At 37.6% G+C, this 21913-nt stretch overlaps 1 protein-coding gene across 6 annotated transcripts in view; it reads left to right on the top strand.

Annotated features, from left to right (window-relative positions):
- LOC138710269 (zinc finger protein 235-like) overlaps positions 1-21913 on the top strand; it is a 95785-nt gene that overhangs the window by 33596 nt on the left and 40276 nt on the right. For 2 of the 6 annotated variants that reach the window (XM_069841001.1, XM_069841002.1), the window contains exon 5: positions 3888-5764. The exons of 2 other annotated variants lie outside the window; for them this stretch is intronic. In XM_069841001.1, the coding sequence (XP_069697102.1) occupies positions 3888-4952 (1065 nt within the window). In that variant the 3' untranslated portion in view covers positions 4953-5764. Of the gene's footprint in view, positions 1-3887; positions 5766-21913 lie in introns of those variants that run through there. 2 more of the 6 variants (XM_069841003.1, XM_069841000.1) reach the window with 2 other exon arrangements.

The following is a 21913-nucleotide window of genomic DNA, read 5'->3' as shown; positions in this document are numbered from 1 at the left end:
AGCATCATCTGAAGATGACGGAGAAGGTGATCCTGGAGCATCTCGACCATATCCTTACAAGCGATCCCGACGCGGTAACATTTGATATACGCTCAAACAAGACATACTGATGTATATCATACCTCATTCGTGTGTTCTTTTAGGCAACATTGTATATTTCATCGAAAAATTTGGTCTCGTAGATACAAAGATCGTAAGGCAAGTTATTCAAACGTGTGAAAAGATTATTGTCCATATGACATTTTTGGAAATGATCAGTATGTGCATAATCAATCAAAATATGGTTTTGTAAAGTGTTGTTTTGAAGCTACAAAATAACCGTTTAGTGAGATGTATTATACTGTATCGGAAACTCAATACCTTGTTAACAAATTACTGTTGCACCAATTCGATAACGATATTTTAGCAATATAGAGTTTTGTCTTGAATCTTTAGCAGTGGATTACAAAAGCAGCAGGGAAAAAATTATAATTCAATTGATAGGGCCAAAAAATTGTTTAAAGACAAAATTTACAACGTGGGTATGCAATAGTGTTTTGCAATGTAAAAAAGTAACACTTCTTAATAAGACCAGTAGTAGTTTTAGTCTGCAAGTCTTGGTCGATGCTAATGTAGCATTATTCGATGATCCGAGCATTAATTCTGGTCATCTACAGAGTTTATTGGCACTATTTAGTGGAGATGCCATTACTGTAGATGTCAAATCTGAGGCTCCAAAACAAATCCGACATGTGCCGGTATTTATATGTTCCAATAATTATATTGTCAGAGGCGAAATGTGGGATGTCCGCATCCAGCGGTACACGTGGAAAGAAGTCGTATTTACTAACGATTCTTCCCAAGTGACCACAACCAATGGTGTATTTCCAATATTATATAAACAATTTAATCCAATGTATGTATATGCCTGGTTTAAGGAATATGGTTTTCGGATATCGGGAGATATTGAAGAATCCTTTTCGATAAAAACACAAATATGGTACATCTGTTTATTTATTCACTATCTTCATCTTCCTCTTCTTCTACAATATCATAATCATCCAAAACATGGCAAGTGTCCTTTACTTGCAGATCGTCCATACGTAATGTTTCAGAAGGAAAACGCTTCTGAATGACCTTTTCGCCTTTCTCATATGGTGAACCATATGCCAAAGTATTTTACCCCATTTTTTAGGCAACATGTATAAGCTGACTGCAATTTTCCTTATTTGTATCTACATCTAGTTCCACATAAGATGAATCATAAAAAAATTGCCAATAATTAGGAATGCAAGGCTGTTTCAAAAAAGGAACGTAAGAATCTAACTGCACTACAAGCTGTGTATTGACTAGCCAATCTACATGTGACATGATATATGAATTATCGGCTGTCGGATTAGATGCATTGACAGGATTGCTACCAAAACATAAGATGGCAGGTACGTCACTATGCGCATCCAAATGCGGCATATTAATGGCAAAAGAATTGTGTTGCTTTTCTATCATTTGATTCCACGTAAAAAATTCTACATCTTTCAATGTCGGTTTTGTACCGCCGACAGGACCTACATCTTGTTAAACGCTTTCGTAATATCCAATAGGCCGTGTTGTGCCTTTTGTGTACCAACTGTTTTGACGGTAGCTGTTCCTTTCATGAAACTTAATGGATTTTTTACTACCCGACATATTATTCATGACTTGGTTATTTAAAAATAAACCTTGATCTGTAACAGTTTCCCATAGAATACCATTAATGAACGTGTGTTTATATGACCACGTCTTGCCATCGGTTATTGCACCGTGAATAGGAAGACGTGTCATATGACGTACAAGATTTGGCGCTCCTACGTTAGGTTGTTGATTATAACTGCCACTTTCAGGCCAGGTCTGACTTTTTCTTCCATCGGTTTTTGTACCACTACTGCAGTGTAATGTGGAAATGATTTATGACCTATAACATGGGCCGAGGCTACAGTAGCCTATCTCCCAATAACATGTCCGTTATTTCTATTAAAGTACCGTGACTAGATGTATCATAGTCTCACGTACTACCATCTTTATATGTAATTTTCATAGGCATGCTGATATATGATTTATCTAAATGGTGGGCTACAATACCTTCCACATAATGTGCAATAGATGCAGTACCCGGCAATGTAGAATTAGCTTCAAAAGATGCACTCACAGCTATCGGCCGTATGTGATATGGCTTTGTATTGCACGAACACGCGGAGATGATTTTAATTGACTAAATTCTGCAGGAGTCATATAATAAGTCAATATATTACTATCTAAATATGTTAATTGTGTGATCCACATCTTCCCTACGGGAATCTCTGGACCTTTTTTTTTATTTTAAATCCAAGTCTTTCACTTTGTACGGATGACCCCACGTTGTAAAACGATAATACTGTTGGAATGTCATTGCTGTTCCGCTGGGTGGTGACGCACCGTATTCAAAGTGCATCTTATTTTGTCCGACACTGTTGTTTGGTACACTACCGCCTGCTGCACGCGATACTCTCGGTCCTTCGATTTGCATTTGTTCCGCACTAACATCTACGAACGGATTTTCTTTTCGTTCCATCGGGCGTTCGATATTTGTTTCCACTCGCATCTGCTTCGCCGATGATGGTTCGTGGTCAGGATCGTAGCCTTCTACTTTGAGTTGCTCGTTTCAGTCCTCCTGCCCTCGTCGTCTCCTTGTGCGTCTTAATGGCGTACGTGATTTTTTACCTATTCCCTTCTCTTTTCGGGCGGCGTTAATTCCTCGGATAGCAGCCCAGTTTTTTTTTTTTTTTTCTGGAGGCATCACATGTTGTGGATATTGTACGCCGATTATATTTTCTGCTATATACTTGATACCGAGTCCCAATGCACCTATTCCTGCGTGAATATTGCCGTGGTATAGATATTCGTTACCAAACTGTCCGATGGCAGTCCAATCTGCGTTGCGGATTTCTTCTTGTGCTATAGCCCACTTGTATAAATTTTCGTGTTCGAATGCTACTTGGTCGTCACGGTCGACTGCCTTCTCGACCTCGTCGTCTTCTATGTCGTTACCCGGAACTAGATAGTTGTGGCCTATTAAACGTGGCATTATACAAATACATAAGTTTTCTTTTACATACTTGATGACCTCATAAGTTGGCTGTCTTCGGCGATTCATCAGCAGTGCGTGTGTGCTCATACGAAGTGCTATGTATTGCACTTTCATTTTTTTTTTTATTTGGGTAATGTTTTTTCAGTACTTAGTATTTTGTTTTTGGGATAGAAAGAGAAAAATAGTACTAAAATTTATTTTATTCACCTTAATCTGTCTGCTTAACAGATAGCATTTATTATCAATAGTGGTAAAACAATTTTAAAGTAGGTTAATTTTTATTTCCATCGTGTTTACCCATTTATGCCCATAACTTTTTTTATTGAATATTTTCATAATTTTCGCACCGCCACATGAAACTGAAATGGAAGTTAATTACTGTGCTGCAGGCTCCTTTTATTCTTCTAGTATACACAACAATGAAATAAAAGTTAAATTTGTAATTCATTTCTTGAATTTTTGCAGAACAATAATTAATGCAGAATGTTGCGAAAACGCAACACTAGGCAGATATGGGTTAAAAATACAGAAGAAGCACATTTTGTTAACTACTTCGTAGTCATGTTTATGTTTTCATGTTCTGCAAAAACACTCAATTTGTCATAACTCTTGTAATTGATATTTATGTAGAATTCTTAAACTGTCTGTAATGAAATATTCGGATGCACACTAGAGCTGTAGAACATCATTACTGCCTACAAGATGGGTGGTCTTCTTAATAAAATATTTCATTGTTGAGAATATTTTCTGCACTGCAGTCTAGCATACAACACTGCTCTAGTTCAGCTGTTTGTTACTTTTACAGGAAGTATCGCGTAACGTTGCCTCATTGAAGGAAGAGCGAACACTGGAACAATTCAAATGCAATGTTTGTCAAAGATGTTTCTCGCAATCTTCACATCTAAAATTGCACGCACGCCAACATAGAGATGAGACGCCTTTCAAATGCGATGTCTGTGAAAAGTGCTTCTCGCGATCTTCAAGTCTAAAACTGCATATGCGCCTACATACTGGCGAGAAACCATTCAAATGTGACGTTTGTGAAAAGCGTTTCTCACAATTTTCAGATCTAAAATATCATGCACGCATACATACAGGCGAGAAACCTTTTAAATGCGATATTTGTGAAAAATGCTTTTCGCATTCCTCTGATCTTAAAGTGCATTCACGTCTTCATACAGGCGAGAAACCATTCAAATGCAATGTATGTGGAAAATGTTTCTCGCAATCTTCGAAACTAAATTTGCATGCACGCACACATACAGGCGTAAAACCATTCAAATGCATTGTTTGTGAAAAATGTTTCTCGCAATCTTCTAACCTGAAATTGCATGCACGCCTTCATACAGGCGAGAAACCATTCAAATGCAATGTTTGTGAAAAGTGTTTTTCTCAATCTTCCAAGCTAAAACTACATTCACGACTACATACAGGTGAAAAGCCATTTAAATGTAATGTCTGTGGAAAGTGTTTCTCGCAAGCTGCGAAGCTGAAATTGCATACACACTTACATTCTGGCGACAAACCTTTCAAATGCAATATTTGTGAGAAGAATTTTTCGCAGTCTTCACAACTGAGATTTCACGCACAACAACATACAGGCGACAAACCATTCAAATGTGATGTGTGTGAAAAAAGTTTTTCGCAATCTTCAAAACTAAAATTGCATGCACGTATACATACGGGAGAGAAACCATTTAAGTGTAGCGTCTGTGAAAAGAGTTTCACACAGTCTTCGAACTTAAACTTACATGCTCGCTTGCATACAGGGGAGAAGCCATTTAAATGCACTATTTGTGGAAAATGCTTTTCTCGATTGGCACATTTAAAAAAACATTCACGTATGCACATGGAAAAGAAGGCATTCTAGTCTCGCTTTTGGGATCCCATTGAAATGCGATATAATTTTAAATTTCCTATCAGTATTGGGACGTCTCAGGTGGCGTACAGGACTACACTTGGACAAGAAATCATTCAAATGTAGTATGTCTAGTATATATTTCTCCAGAATTTGATATTTTTATATAGACGGCAGAAGTTAATAAATAATGCTCTCTGACGTCAGCGAGAGTGAAGTAAATTTTGTCAAAAGTAAGTGTCTGCCATTAGTGTCAACACAAAGTGTTATGCTCTCCATTTTATTATCTTTTAGTGTTAAATTTACGTATAAAAATTACGTGACCTATTAGTAGGTTATTTTACGACGCTTTATCAACAGTTTAAGTTATTTAGCGTGTGAATAAGATGAAGGCGTTAATGCCGGTGAAATGAGTCTGGGGTCCAGCACCGAAAGTTACCCAGCATTTGCTCATATTGGGTTGAGGGGAAACCCCGGAAGAAACCTCAACCAGGTAACTTGCCCCGACCGGGAATCGAACCCGGGCCACCTGGTTTCGCGGCCAGACGCGCTAACCGTTACTCCACAGGTGTGGACGTGATCTATTATGGAAAGAAAAAAAATGCACCGTTAGTTTCAAAGGAATGATTTATACACTTATTATTTAATCGTCTTTAGATCCCGGTCTTTTTACTTTGTTGTACTTTTAACGTGAGTTTCATCAATTAAAGTAGATTATGTGATGTACAGATGTCTTATGCATTTAGAAGAATGTTTTAAATTTAGCTTGGATACGAAATCTTTAAAAATCTCGCAAATAATAATAGTAATTATAAATAATTATAATAATTATTAATGTTGTTGTTAATATTATTATTATTATTATTATTATTGCCGTAGATTTTTATATTTTTGTTGGTTATTAAACGGCGCTGTATCAACTACTAGGTTATTTAGCGTCGATGAGATTGGTAATAGCGTGATGATATTTGGCGAGATGAGGCCGAGGATTCGCCATAGATTACCTTGCATTCACATTGCTGTTGGGGAAAACCTCGGAAAAACCCAACCAGGTAATCAGCCTAAGCGTTGATCGAACCCGCGCCCAACGCAACTTCAGACCGGCAGGTAAGCGCCTTAACCGACAGAGCCACGCCCGTGGCTTTTGCCGCAGAAGCAAAATATGTGATGCCATGGAAATTAAGAATATCGTTAATATACGAGACGAGGTTGGATCGGAAACTAATGCACAATATTTTTTTTCTGCGCTAGTATTGCGGCTGGGATGTTGACATTTCACCGAGATATAGTTTGAAGTTTTCACTATAGACGCAATTTGTTTTGCATGTGCAGCTCCAGCGAGAGAAGCGTTTAGTACGCAAAAAAGATGGCGCGCATGTTACTGTCGTCAATTTGTGAAGAGCAGCAAAGTGTTTTGCGATTTTTGTATGCTAAAGGATATAACCCGAGTGAAATTCACAGGGACATGTGTGGCGTGTACGGGGAAGACTGTATGGACCGTAGGAACAGGTGGTGCGCATTCTTCTCAGACGGCCGTTAAAACCTTTCTGATTCGCCACGTTCCAGGTGGCTGGTAACAACTGCAACCTAGCGGAAAGTCACAGGGAATGAGGCGGAAATTTTTAACGTCCCACAGTGGGGTCAATTACAGGAGAAGCTCGCAGAAAGTCCAAAAATCAAATCGAGGAATTATTTTAAATAAACATTGTTCAAGAAAGCTAAAGACCACCTGCAAAATATGTAGATAAGAAAATGACATAAGACGTAACCTACTCCTCACTGTGGAGGTCAAAACTTGCACATTGCACTGACGACTGATTGAGAAGTTGATAAGCGGAAAGAGCGCTGTGTTTTGCAAGTTGATATCATTTTGTTGTGTGTTCATCCAATGCATAGTAATTGACACGAGTCTTCACGTGGAGGTATGTACTGTAGTTTGCTATTTTACTATTTCTAATGTTATTTAAAAAATACGGGGCACAATTTCAGGTATGTATTTCCCACATGTAGACAATCAAAATAGTTCATTACAACATGTGTCCGGAAATGCTTTATTTCCGAGTTATGGCCTTCACAACATTGAAATTCACCGGAACGTTTTTCTTTCCGCAGGTCGTTGCCGTCAAAGGAGACATTAAGAGGGCACTCTGACAGTTCATTCCGAGGCGAAGGTTGCATTCAGTGTTGTGTAGGCATTAGACTGTGCGACATGTATTCAAATCAAGAGCTGGCAGAGATACACTTCATGTACGGTAAGGCAGACGGCAATGCTGATTACCGTCTGTGCGAGTATGGAAAATTTAACTCTCCTGGTTTGGGAAGGGGACGACCAAGATCTACAACTCCAGAAGTACAGGAGGAGATGCTGGAGGCTGTGAACATGACTCCTTCTATCAGCACACGAAGGGTAGCGTTGCAAGTCAATGTTCCTCATACGACTGCCTGGAGACTGTTGAAAGAGTATCAATTGTATCCTTATCATTTGCAACGTGTACAGGCCCTGTCACCAGCAGATTACCCTGCACGAGTTAGGTTCTGTCAGTGGTTCTTGCAGCAGTGTGGTGTAAATCCGAACTTTCTGCCTTAGTATTATTTACAGATGAAGCACAGTTCACACGAGATGGCATAACAAATTTCCACAATCAGCATGTATGGGCGTATGAAAACCCACGTGCAACTGTTCCATCTCATCACCAGGTGCGGTTCTCCCTCAACATGTGGGCCAGTATCATTGGTGATCGATTAGTTGGACCCCATGTACTTGTAAACAGACTTACACAAACTTCCTGGAAAACACCATACCACATGTTTTAGAAGACACTCCACTGATCAATCGTCAACACATTCACTTCTTGCATGATGGCGCACCTGCACACTTCAGTCGTACGACTCGCCGGTACTTAGATCGAAGGTTTCCTGATCGATGGATAGGTAGAGGTGGCCCAATTGCTTGGCCTCCACGCTCACCTGATCTGAACCCTCTCGATTTCTACTTGTGGGGCCATTTAAAATCATTGGTTTATTCGTCTCCGGTGCCTGATTTGGAATCCCTTCAGAATCGAATTGTGGCATGTGAGGACATACGCAATACTCCTGGAGTTTGGGATCGTATTCGCAGGTCAATGAGACATCGATGTGAGATCTGTATTCAAGCAGGAGGTGGACATTTTGAACATCTAATGTAATGACAACGACCTGCGGAAAGAAAAACGTTCCGGTGAATTTCAATGTTGTGAAGGCCATAACTCGGAAATGAAGCATTTCCGGACACATGTTATAATGAACTATTTTGATTGTCTACATGTGGGAAATACATACCTGAAATTATGCCTCGTATTTTTTAAACACCCTGTATATTCAGGAAAAAACTTCGTAATTACAAATAGAAACACTACGTGTTAAATTAGAACAAAAACGCTGTCCATAGATATATTGTTACGATTTCAGTTATGTTTCGGGCATGTCCGGGCTATAATTTTAACTTCATCTGGTACACAAATTAGTCATGTTTTAAAAACATTAATTTCATCTTGCGGATATTTGCGGAATTCTGCTGTATAATAATTTCTTTAGAGCGTGTGTCGGCCAGTTATTTTTAAACTCTTAGATAAATACATCATTTTCTTTATTCTTTTCTTCAAAATCTGACTGTAATTATATTTTTTTAACAAGACGGACCCTGTATGACGTAATAAGAACTGCTGACAAGAAAAAAAATAGAAGATAAATTGTGATCCTTGAGGGAATTTGTACAGACACACATTAAATGCCTGAAAAATCAGAATTCGGATTTCAATAAGAGGCTATTTTATTTTGTTTTTGATTTCAAAAAGAAATGGCAGGAGTCCAGCGAAAAGAGGAAGAATTTCTTCAAAGTAATAGAAAGTGTCTGGAAACTTCGATGAGATTCCCAAACTACTCGACTATCGAAAGAAAGGAAATTGATTGACCACGAAAAATTTCAGAAAACTGGAAATATAAGGCTTCAACATTCGTATGCTGGGGAGCTTTCGTATGCTGCCCAAATAAGTCTTCATTCCGTTGGTCATTTGGAAGGTTCCAAAGCCGTTAAAGATGTTACGATGACTTCACCAAAAGGAGCTTCAAAATATGGAACTTCAAAAAAGCAGGTAAATAGTCAAATGACCCGAGAACTTCCAGCAATCGAAGCATTATCTATGTCTATTGAAGCTAATCTTATAAGAGAACAGTACGAACAAAATTAGGAAAAAATGATTTTTCTCGATTTCCTTCTAACAAAAGAATTCAGTCTTCCAAAAAGAATGTTAGCCCGAAAGAGAAACAATTATTTTCACTGAAACTTCTGCCGAAGTAAAATTACAAGCAGTGTTAGATCTTACAGATTCACTAGTTGTACAAACTCAAAAAATGTATTAATGAATGAAGGATTAGAAAGAGTGGGAAAATTATGTTTGGTTAGTAAATGAATATTTGATGTATCTAATCAGTACAAGCAGAGATTACGACGAACCCCAAAGAAACTGATGAAAATATATTCATTTCATCTCTGGTGCCTTTGCGACTTACTGTAGACAAATCTGGGACGAACGAGCAAATTTTAATTTTGCAAAATAGGTGTTCATCGACGAGATTCTGTAGACCCATCAGATTTCAGTTCTAGCGAAGAAGCACAAGAGGTTAGTAATAAAGTGTTCAAAAGATACAGAGAACGTTTCACAAGACACATCTCTCGAGAGAATACCATTCAAGATGTGCTTACTAGGCTGTTGATTGCATTTGAACCGTACATTTCAAGCATATAAGAACTGCACATTAGGCCTACTAGAAAGTCATATTTTGATAAAGAAGTGTTAGATATGATACTGCCACCAAACATTAACTAGGGCTCTGAAAATTAGTCAAACAAAGATATTTTAGATTCTGACTGAGAACTCCATATGTAATCTTTGTTATTCCCTATTTTTGTATGTGTAAATCTATACCTATATGTTTAGTTCATTGTAATGGTTATTCGTAATTTATTATTTGTATAATTTTATTTAAATCCGCTAAGTTATAATTTTAAGAATTTTATAACTGTAATATTTTGCCAATAAGTTTATCAGAATCTGACTATTGACAGGTAATAAATGTTAGGCCTATTGATTATTATTATTGTTATCATTATTTTGTTATACATATGTATTTCTGCCCATTACCTTACCTAAAATTCACTAAACTAATTTTTGCCAACTTTTCCCCCTCTTGGCCCCATTGTGCGTCCGGCGGATCCAACTGCGAACCTTATCTCAACAGTTCAACATTTTATACGGTGTGGTGTACGATATCGTGCATGACACATTGAAATTTCATAAAGTTAGTGCCCACTGGGTGCCTAACAACCTACAGACGACCACAAGGGCCAGCAAATTATAACATGCTTGGACCACTTAAGGCGTTACGCTGCAGAAGGGCATGACTTCGTGAAAGGAATTGTCACTGATGATAAGTCCTGGGCGTTCTACTACATGCCCGAAACAAAGCAGGTCTCTATGGAGTAGAAACATGCTTCCCCAGTAAAGAAAAAATTCAAAGTGGCGCACTCTGCTAAGAATGTGCTTGAGACAGTGTTCGGCGATATGCATGGTGTTTTGTTGTTCGACTTTGGTAAACACGGGACCATTGTGAATGCTGCAGCCTACATTAAAACGTTAAAGTTGCGTCGTGCCCTTCGTGACAAATGCCATTATATTAATGCTGACGATGTCGGACTTCTTCATGACTATGCTCACTCACATTTTGCGGTTTCTGTTCGTGAGAAAATATACATATTTTGTTTGGAGGTGCTCCAGCATCCACCATACAGTCCAGACCTTGCAACGTCGGACTTTCATCTGTTCAGTGTCCTGAAGAAATTCCTGGCCGGCCATCGCCTTGCGACAGATGCAAAAGTGGAATCAATTGTTCGGACATGGGTATACTCCAGCCGAATGGACGTCTATGAACAGGGTATACTGAAACTGGTACCACGAAGGGAGAAATGTGTTGAGAAACTTGGAGCCTACGTAGAAAAGAGCTAAAAGATAAGATTTCGTTTGTGTATTTTTTATTTTTGTTCATTTATTAAACTTTTTTTTTTTCAATTGTGCATTACTGGTACTTTCCTATCCACCCTCGTAATCCTCTTATTACTGCAGTAACTACAATGAATAATTATTAAGAAATAATTGATTTTGTTTATACAGGGCTGGTCGTGGAAAACATACAGTAAGTTGTATGCTATATTGTTATATTTGCTATTTTGGTAACCATGGAGTACTGTGGTATTGAATAACTTATCGTTCTTTTGTGATACATATTTTTTAAATGGTGACTCGGTTATTGCGCAACAATTATATCGTTGTTATTGCAATGTTTTACGCTATGTTGCCACTCCAAACGGAAATATTATAAAATTCTCAATGGATAATATTGTGTCAAATTCTGCAGTAGGAAAGGAACCATCATGTCCACTGCATAACGTGAGAACATAATTTTTTTATGTCCTGGCACAGTTTTCAGTCATATTGAGACTGTTAGTTCAGCCTGTGCAGTTTATTTTAGACACACATGAAATTGCGTTCTCGGCGATATAATCGTGAACTTCCATATCCTTGGCTACTTAATATTTTGTCTTTTGATTTCGTTGTAGTAATTTTGCTGTACAGCGTTTCTATTCTCGCACTATATTCAGTCCGAACTCATTGTTTCTCCAGTCATTCTACTTTAACTCTTCCCATCTGATGCAATTAGAGATTTATCTTCCTGCCGGCCATGATATGCAACATAATCGAGGACAGTTACTGACTATTGTGCTAAGTTTGTGCATAATTTCTTATTTAACCACTTCCAAAACTATGAACATCTGTCTGCAATTTCTTCCTTTAGTAACAAAGTAAGAAGTGGTTAAAAATCTGTTATTTTGAATGGAAATCCCTAAGATATATTCTTCTATGTTGATATTCAAATTACCATCGACGGAATATACTCGCCACCGGCGTAGCTCTGTCGTTAAGGTACTTTCCTATCGATCCGGAGTTGCGCTCGGGCGCAGGTTCGATTCCCGCTTGGGCTGATTACCTGGTTGGGTTTTTTCAGAGGTTTTCACCAACCGTAAGGCAAATATCAGATAATATATGGCGAATCCTCGGCCTCATCTCGCCAAACATCATCTCACCATCACCAATCTCATCGGCGCTAAATAACCTCGTAGTTGATACAGCGTCGTTAAATAACCAAGTATATATATATATATATATATATATATATATATATATATACACTCTTTGCCAACATAACTCTCTTTGCTCCTTTTTGTTATGGTCGTTGCTCACAGGCATAGACTTATTAAATAACCGCTAGACCGCTCACTGGCGCTAGTGTTATGCTCCCAAATTGAACAGCCGGCGGGCGGCCATTTGTTTGTTAGAGCTGAATAAGCACAGTTCTTTCGTGCGCTGTTTTTAATTGCAGTAATGCACAGGTTGTAAAGATAAAGTAGGAAGGAATATTATATTTCACTGATTAGTTAATCCTTCATTTCTAAGACGATTTTTTCTCCATATTATGTTACAGAAGACAAATTATTGTACTTGTCATGTGACTTTATGCTTCAAGTTTCCTCTGAGTAAAGATTCTCTTAACCGAAAGTGGATAGGTGCATTCCGCAGAGAGATTTTCTACCCTACAATGAATCATTCAGTGTGTTCAAAGCATTTCGAAGATAGTTTTTACCTTTCAAACTATGCTATTACCATATACATTGCTATTGTCCTTCATCTACTCCATATCATTCATTTTCTTCAAACAGTTCTTTTTTTAGTGCATACATGAATAATTATTCACCGAATTTAAAGCTACAGAAACTGCATAAGTTATAACATTTTTTTAATATAACTGATTGAAAGTAATTCTTATCTTAGTTACGAATTAATTAAACATTTTCTTATGCTACTACTGCTACTACTACTACTACTACTACTACTACTACTACTACTACTACTACTACTACTACTAATAATAATAATAATAATAATAATAATAATAATAATATTAATAATAATAATAATAATGCATTTTGACTTCATGCAGCAGTTTAACCTATAGATTGAATTTAAAACTTGACATCAATTCTTTTATTAACCGTGGTTATGAATATTCACATTCAGAGTTCCTACGAAAATGATACAAGTCTGACAGCCACGCTTTCCGGGTATCCCAATTTAGGCGGGATTCTCCCAATTTCCTGGTTGAGTCCCGATTAAAGCGAGTCGGGATTGACAAAAAACCCAATTTTACAGATTATTATTTAAATAAATTATGTCGGTATTTCCTATTATCCGATATTTTTATTTAGGCCTATATATTGATTCAAATGGTTACATTGTAAACATAGAAGTTACCACGGATATTTAGTAAGTCTGTGAGGTAGCCCAGCTGATTGCCGTAAGGCAACTAAACTCGCAAAATAATACCTACTTCTCCTAGTTTTACCGCATTGTTGATTAATCCGTTTCGGTCCCTGGTCGCTGCTCTCACAATTATTAAATATTGTGTACTTTGAGTGCGTTGAGTGGCAAAAAAAATAGCGTTTTGATATCGTGTAAACAATTGCTGTGTTTTAAAATTTAGTGAACTATGTTTAAACATGGATTCATCGTCAGCTAGTGAAATTGTTGCAGTAACGGTTACAAAGTTAATTTAGTAGCAAATTGTTAAAACATATTCGTGGTTAATAAAAGAAAAACTTATAATGTTCATTGTACTGTGTGTTCTTTGTACTTTAGTGTTTATCACGGACGCGAATAGGCCTATTACATTAAAAAGCACGCAAACACTACTTTGCAGAAAACTGCTATAAATTTTATGGTAAAGTGTTGATAAGACTAATGCCTTAATTTAGCTTCTGATATTCCGATTTCCGTCGCAGAAAATCTAGCAACTCTGCTGACAGCAGAAACACGGTATTAAAGGTATCTCGCAAAGGAAGTATTGTTCCTTTACACAAAAACATTTAGCTTTAGGATACGCAATACACGTATTCAAATAGCGGTTTCGAAATCTCGCTCGTTTTCTACCAAACAAATGGCGGATTTCTGCTGCTTCAATTTGGGAACATATTTCTCACTTCTCCGCTACGGCGTGGTAGGGGCTCGCTCACAGGCAGCTAGTAAATCGAGAGATCGAGGTGCGAATGTAAATCCGTTTACGCATTTTCGCCTCGCAGTCTGTCAATTCTGCCATTTTCTGTCCACTTTAATAATTTATTATAGTTCCCTTGACTTTCATGTAGCTAACTTTAAAATCATTATTATTAAGTTGTATCTAATTATGTTGTAATGAAATAGATATTAACAAACTTTTAAGTATGATATAAGCCTAAATCTGTACTGTAAATATTTCGTAATAAAATAGATATTGACAAAATTTAAAGTGTAGTATAGGCTTAAGCCTAGATCTAAGTACATATTTTCTGTCCTCTTTTTTGCGAAAGATGTCCTCCTTTTTGAAGTTTTGTGTCCTCTATTTTATCGATGTGAATCTCTTCACCCTATGCTTAAAGGAAAATGCAAACATTGCCTTTAAAGGGAGATAGATGGATAGGGTATTAAAGGGAAGAAGACGTATTCAGTATAAAGGAAGAAAGATGGACTACATGGAATAGTTTAAATGTGACTACACGGGGTGCACGATTTATAGTGTAGTAAATGCTACTACACTGAATACAACAGTAGACCATTATAATATTATATCGGCACGTTTTTATTATTATTATTATTATTATTATTATTATTATTACTACTACTACTACTACTACTACTACTACTACTACTAGTACTACTACTGCTACTACTACTACTACTATTACTACTATTATACAAAGATTGGAATGTAATGTTGCACAGGATGGCCTATTTGGTGCAGCAACTGACTACTGATTGGAATGTTTTGTGTTCGATCCCGCGTGTTGATGGAATTTTTTCTTGTCAAAACTTCCAGAACGGTCCTGAAGTTCTCTCAGCGTCCTTTGAAATTGAGTGCCGGATCTCTCCCGGCGGCAAACGTCTCATTCTAGTGCCTAAGTCAAGAAAACATGGAGTTCTACGTCCGTGCCCCGCAAGAGCATTTACGGCATGTAAACGGGATACCTTTCATTAAATTATTAAATTAAGTTTGTAAATCGGTAGGAAGATAACCTCGAAAGTGACCAGTGCACAGTGTGAAGCCATATTTGTGAACAGTTGCGAGTCATTACGCTATTAATTACTTAATTAATTTATATTTGTGCCAGGAAGTGGGCCTCGTGTGCCCTGGCCGTTATAGAGGATTCCGGGTGAAATTTGTTGCCATTTCAGGACCACGTTAAAATTTCAATTCTTTATAGCAAGTTAGTTGAAAGCGTCGCTAGATAAAGTACTAATGCTGCTATTTAGTCAGGAAATTTGACTTTTATTAAGTTGTAGACTTAAAATTATGAGATATTTTTGTAATAAATATACGCACTTTCGTTGGAATGTGATCTCCCTGGATATACCTTATAGCCATTCTTCACAGAGTTTATTGTTGAGGTTATAAAGTTTCATTTTTAGGCCACAATATATAACAGTTACCATAGAAACTTAAAGTAATTTCAAACTTAAGGGATGATTTATCGATGCGACAAATGTAAAATATAAATAATTCCTTATGGGTACGGATAACTCTCAATTCTGAAGTCTTTCATCCATCCATCTTGTATGAGACTTAAATACTTTATAGAGAACACAGCCGTATAGAATTGCATAATACAAAGCTTAGTGTGCAGCATTTTACGTCATGTATTGCAACATGTTGTGTCAATTTAGGAACGGGACTCTCAGAGGTAAGGTGAGTTCATATGTAATAATTATTTTCCAGCTTGTGCACAAGTTTCCGGCGGAAGTTTTAATTGTATGGTACTGATAATACAAGATAATGTTTAGAAAATCTTGCAGAATATCGAATATTTAGGCTAATTATGTAAGTACTTATATTAATTGCTGGATTGCTTAAACATTAATGATCGTAAAATTTGTTATTCAACAATCTACTGTTTAATAATGAAATAACTGATCTTAAAGGATAAAAACCCATGGGCATAGTGAGCTTTCGTGTTAAGATGTTACAGCTATCAAAGCGAGCACAATATTACCAGCATTTGTACAATAAATGTAACCATGCATCCAGCTATCTGCACTGTCTGGGACTGTAATCTGCTAGTTAGAGAAGTACACTGGTGTGTACTGGAAATAATACTGTAGTCACTCAGAATAAGTCTTTAATGAGAGGTTTAAAGTGCTTTAAACGTTATGACGATATGTTACTGAGTAAATACAGGGTGGTGGTATCTTATAGGTCATCACCAGCTATCCAAATTCTGTTTTACTTTTTCGTAATTTACACCTATTCGTCGCTTTTTTGTCCCCACACTCTTCTAAGTCCACGCCCGATATATGTTTTCACTAATAGTAGCCATAATACTATAGTGATATCGTGTCCCAAAATTACTACATTTTATGTTTCGCAAAACCTTTGAAAAGTGAAAACCAGTAATATGACACACATTAATGATTGTCTACTCAAGTTTTCGTGCCAACACTAGACGTTCTTGTGACCTTCTTTGCACTCAGTTGCAACACGTAAATCTTGTTCCCTGCTTGAAGATTTCACAGTCCCTTCCCTTCCCTTCCCTTCCCACCACCCATCCCTTCCCCCTCTTCTCTTCTCTTCTCTTCTCTTCTCTTCTCTTCTCTTCTCTTCTCTTCTCTTCTCTTCTCTTCTCTTCTCTTCTCTTCTCTTCTCTTCCCTCCCCACCACCCCTCTTCTCTTGTATTGTCTTCTCTTCCCTCCCCTCCCCTCCCCACCACCCCTCTTCTCTTCCCTTCCCTTCTCTCCCCTCCCCTCCCCACCACCCTCTTCCCTTCCCTCCCCTCCCCACCACCCCTCTTCTCTTCTCTCCCCTCCCCTCCCCTCCGCTCCCCTCCCATCCCCACCACCCTCTTCCCTTCCCTCCCCTCCCACCACCCCTCTTCTCTTCTCTCCCCTCCCCTCCGCTCCCCTCCCCTCTCCTCTTCTCTTCTCTCTTTATTTTCGCCTTTTCACCTATATGTCTCTATCTCATCCTTTTATCATCGTCTTTACTCTTTTCTATCATAATTTTCTTCTCCGCGTTCTCTTTTACATTCCTGTTAAGACAATTTATTTTACTCCAATTCCCCAATTCCTTTTCTTTATTTCAGTCTTCTACTCTCTTCTTTTATTAAGTCTCAGATGCTTTTCCGTTTCCACTACTTCCATTCCTTCTTCTTGTTCCTTTTGTCTTCCCTTTCTTACTCTTTACATTGCTTTTCGTCTGTAGTCATTGTGTATGATATTCTATTATGTTTATGCTTCCCGTCTGTCTCTGGGGCACTACATGGCCTACTGCAATATTATGCATTCATGATTTGTAGGTGACTTTGTTGTTTAATTCTCTTCCCATTCATGCTCCATTATTCCCGCTAGACATGCAAGTTCTAACGATCTGGGTTTAAATCACTTGAGCTTTATTGTCTGAGCTGCTTGCCAGTGTCATAGTTTTTACAATTCTAATTGGTTGCATATTGCTTAAGGTCATTGCCATTGTTAGGTGGGAATTCGGGCGCGTAGCGACACATCCTGTGCATCGCCATCACTACAAACCACACAGACAAAGCTTCACACAAGCAGGCGACAGGAGCGCGGGTATGTACAAGCTTCAACACTTCATTATATGTTGCTGTTCAGGTCTATAGCAGTCTATAGCTCATGCAATCATCTGAGGCCTTCAATATCTAGCATGTGAGATGGACACGGGAACTGTAAGCTATATTCCTTCGAAGAACGTCAGTCATGCTCATCTATAACTGCTTCATTATCGGTAGCATATTTACTATTAAAAATAATCTTTTAGGAACGTAATGTCACCAGTTTACTATTTATTTAAGGAGGCTGTTCAGAGACAATAAGATGACAATATAATTGTACTTAATTCTATATTTAATGTGCCTTTCTAAGCTACGGAACTTAGTCGGTGATGGTAAGATTATAACTTAAATATAACTAATTTAATATCTCTTTTCAACTAACCAGTAGTCCACACCTGTGGAGTAACGGTCAGCGCGTCTGGTCGCGAAACCAGGTGGCCCGGGTTCGATTCCCGGTCGGGGCAAGTTACCTGGTTGAGGTTTATTCCGGGGTTTTCAACCCAATATGAGCAAATGCTGGGTAACTTTCGGTGCTGGACCCCGGATTCATTTCACCGGCATTATCACCTTCATCTCATTCAGACGCTAAATAACCGAAGATGTTGATAAAGCGTCGTAAAATAACATACTAAAAAAAACTAACCAGTATAGTCAGAGACAATGGGTGGAATGATAACAATGGGAGAAAATGAAGACGTTTAGTGCGGTGGAGTTGTTTTAAACCTGCTTAACACATCTCGTTTGGGAATAAGGTGCATACATCGTTTGGGACAGTTGCTTTTTTTTTATCTAACCTAGAGTTAGGAAAAAATGTTCACAATAACGATATTTGGTTAAGTTAATATTAGTATTACATAAATGAAAATGTTTTGGATTAATCTTGACATCTACATTGCAGAAGACTTATCATTTTCATCGAGGGTGTGGGCTGGTGAATCTTGTGAAACCCCCTGTGTTACTATTGGACAAGAGACTGTCCACGTGTTTTCAGTGAATGATTGTAGTGTCTACACCGTAACATAAACACCTTTACACACAGGATTCTTGCATTTGAAGGAGAAACTAAACTTAAAATGATTTCAATTGATCATAATTTGCTAAAGTTACCCACTGTGCTGCAAATAAAAGTAGGTCTATAATCAATCAATTGAACAGTTCAAGTCTACAAAATGACATATTTTCCCTTTCAGATTGGTACCTAAAAGGAAAGACATCCTTCCAAACTCAGAGACTGAACACCCATCAGCAGTTGACATTGCATATACACAATTTAAGCGTTTGCTTGCTGATGCGGACCTCCATTCTGGAGATATTTCGATTTCCATTTGGGCTGATGATGTACTAGTTTGGATTTTTTCGAGTTCTTCCCAACTGTAATATGAATGTCAGGCAATCTATGGTGAATTCTTGGTCTCATCTCGCTAAATTCTTTCTCGCTATCACAAATACCATCGACGATAAGTAATTTTCTATTTGATACAGCGTTGTTAAATAAATAACTAAAAGTGTACAGTTAAAGTTACAACGGCCTAGCACACACCATTTGCTCATTAATCATATTAAATAAGACTTTGTGAATAATAATAGAGGACATTTGTAATTAATTACACAAGAAATTCATTTATCCTGGCAATCCAAATTATGTATCAAATGAGACGAGAAATGTTGATTTTATTTTTACTGGATTCCAGCATATTAGGCTGGTGCTCCTCAATTGTATGAAAGATTTTTGCAATAATCCCAACTAGGAAGCAGAATACTAGGATTCCTTAGTTTTACGAAATACTTTTGCCATAGTTTGAAACGACGTGGCTAAATTGATTTACCCACTCCCAAACGCACTGCATCAATCTTCTCAAACCTCGTGCATTTTACTTCTATCGTCCCAGACGTGGTATATCGAAATGAAGTGATTGAAAAATCAGCACCTAGGTTTTATTGCAAATGTCTTTTTTGCTTGCTAATAATGCATATCGCCAGTCATTGTGTCACCGTCTAAAGAAAACAGGTTCGTTATTAGATCTGATACTCCACATGTTCACTGACCACTGACTTTCATTCTTCGTTGTTTGCAGTTCGCTCACTCGTCTTCCTTGTATCATGTACTGTGATTTGCTATCCAAACTCGTCTCCCTCCCCATATTTGCCGCCTCCTTCACTCGCCCGTATCGACCCACTAAATATTTTACATAACTCCTCAGATCTTTTTTTCATTAGACTTATAAAATTCTCTAAATCCTTAACATGCGCTGGATTTGAATCTTCTTCATTCTCCGTCCTCCCTGCTATATGTTCGCATTATTTTTTCTTCTCTTCATCTAACCCCTTTTCACTCATTGAATCACATTCACTTCCACTCCTAGCCCTTACGTTATTTTCACGTGTATTATTTGATCTTAAGCTATAGCTTTGCGGATCATCATCTTTGACCATATGTTGCTGCGTACTTGGGGTAGGTCGTCTGTTTACATACTGATTTCTGAATTGTTCTCGACCATGCGTTCGGTTGCGTACATTGTGCCGACGTCCTCATTTTATTCGCCATGGTGTTTTTGTGACGTCAGCTGAATTTTTTTTATCCACCTATGCAATCTTTCGTTCGTTCTCGCTTCCTGTTTTTCGTTATTCACTGATGTTAGCTTTCCAGCACTTTCTGCTCTGTCTTGGGTGATGACACTCTCATCTTTTGTTTCTTCCTAGTCTTCCTATCTTCGTTTGTTCATCTTTATTACGTCTTGCTTTCTTCACTAAGTCTTCACTTCCCTTTGCGTTGTCATTTAACCCAAACTCCGTGTGATTTATATTTTCTTGACATAAATCCATATCCTAAAATTTCTCATTCACCTTCAGCTTGTCCTTATAAATTCCAGCAAAATGGCCTTTAGTCCTTGCTGCTTTCAAGAATGGAAGCAGGACTCTTCTCCTGTTTCTTGTTCCATAGTCAAAATCACATTTAAGTCTAATTTTTGTTCTTTTAAAATTTCTCCACTTCATCATGATTAATTTTTTCGTTCACATATTTGTAAATGTAACGAAAATTAATCTGTCTCTTCTCTTATCTAATCTGTATGTGTCTTCAATATATCCTTCACTTACGACAAAGTTAAGTAGTTCCCATCACACGTTACACACTGTCTCATAAGCCTCTATTCCACATTCACGTCCTACTTCTTTTACGCCGATAATTATCATGTTCTTTTTTCTTTGATAGGCTACTCTTCAAAATAATTGATAGGCCCTACTATTTTTCATTTTCGCATTTTCCTGCAGTAGTTCTTCATTATTCCTTTTGTTTCCTTCACTGTTTTAAGTTATCAATTATTGCCTTTCTTCTTGTAGTTTGTGTAGCCTCTGTAGCTTTTCCAAAATTTGTGTCTTGTGTTGAGGAGTTTATTTCTTGAACTATTATGCTCCATTCTTCTCTAATTAATTCAGAGATTATTTCCATTTTTACTGTTCAACACCTCACTGTTCTACTTATATCTTAATCGTAGAGTAACTGCTCTCTATACGTAGGCCTACATGTCTCTTCCTCTCTGCCGAATCTTTCCTTCAAGCGTCCGTCCTCTTTCCACTGCTATTCCTGATTGCGGTTTTTATCATCTTGCCAACTGGAGGATATAACTTTTTCTGCACAGAATACCTCACGTTTACACGGGAGAGACCCCAACATAGTAGTGATAGCAAGAACTCGATTCATATATAACTTGTTTTACATTTGATCGCTTTTTAATTTATTTAAGTTGGTTATTTTACGATTCTGTATCAACGTCTCAGGGTATTTAGAGTCTGAATGAAATGAAGGGGGTAATGCCGATGAAATGAATACGGGGTCCAGCACCGATAATTACCCAGCATTTGCTCATATTGGGTTGAGGGAAAACCCTGGAAATATTCTCAACCAAGTAACTTGCCCCGACCGGGATTCAAACCCGGGCCACCTGGCTTCGCGGTCAGATACGGTAACCGTTTCTCACAGGTGTGGACTTGAGATCTTCATATGCACCTATTTATAGAGATAGGAATTAAAAAAAGAAACTTCAACCACACACAACTATCCAAAATGAATTGTTTAGAAAATTACATGCCAAGATATCAGTTTTTAAAGCAGTATCACACTTTCATAATTTTATCATAATTCATAATATTTTAAGAGACATTCTGTTTCTATTGAAAATCCTGACCCCATACTTAGTGTATTCATTATCTTTACTGTTTGTAGATTCACAA

This window comes from Periplaneta americana, chromosome 12 (genome assembly GCF_040183065.1).
Source record: "Periplaneta americana isolate PAMFEO1 chromosome 12, P.americana_PAMFEO1_priV1, whole genome shotgun sequence".
NCBI classification, from domain to species: Eukaryota; Metazoa; Arthropoda; class Insecta; order Blattodea; family Blattidae; genus Periplaneta; species Periplaneta americana.
The sequence above is the reverse complement of the archived record's forward strand: the minus strand, read 5'-3'. Positions and strand labels throughout refer to the sequence as shown.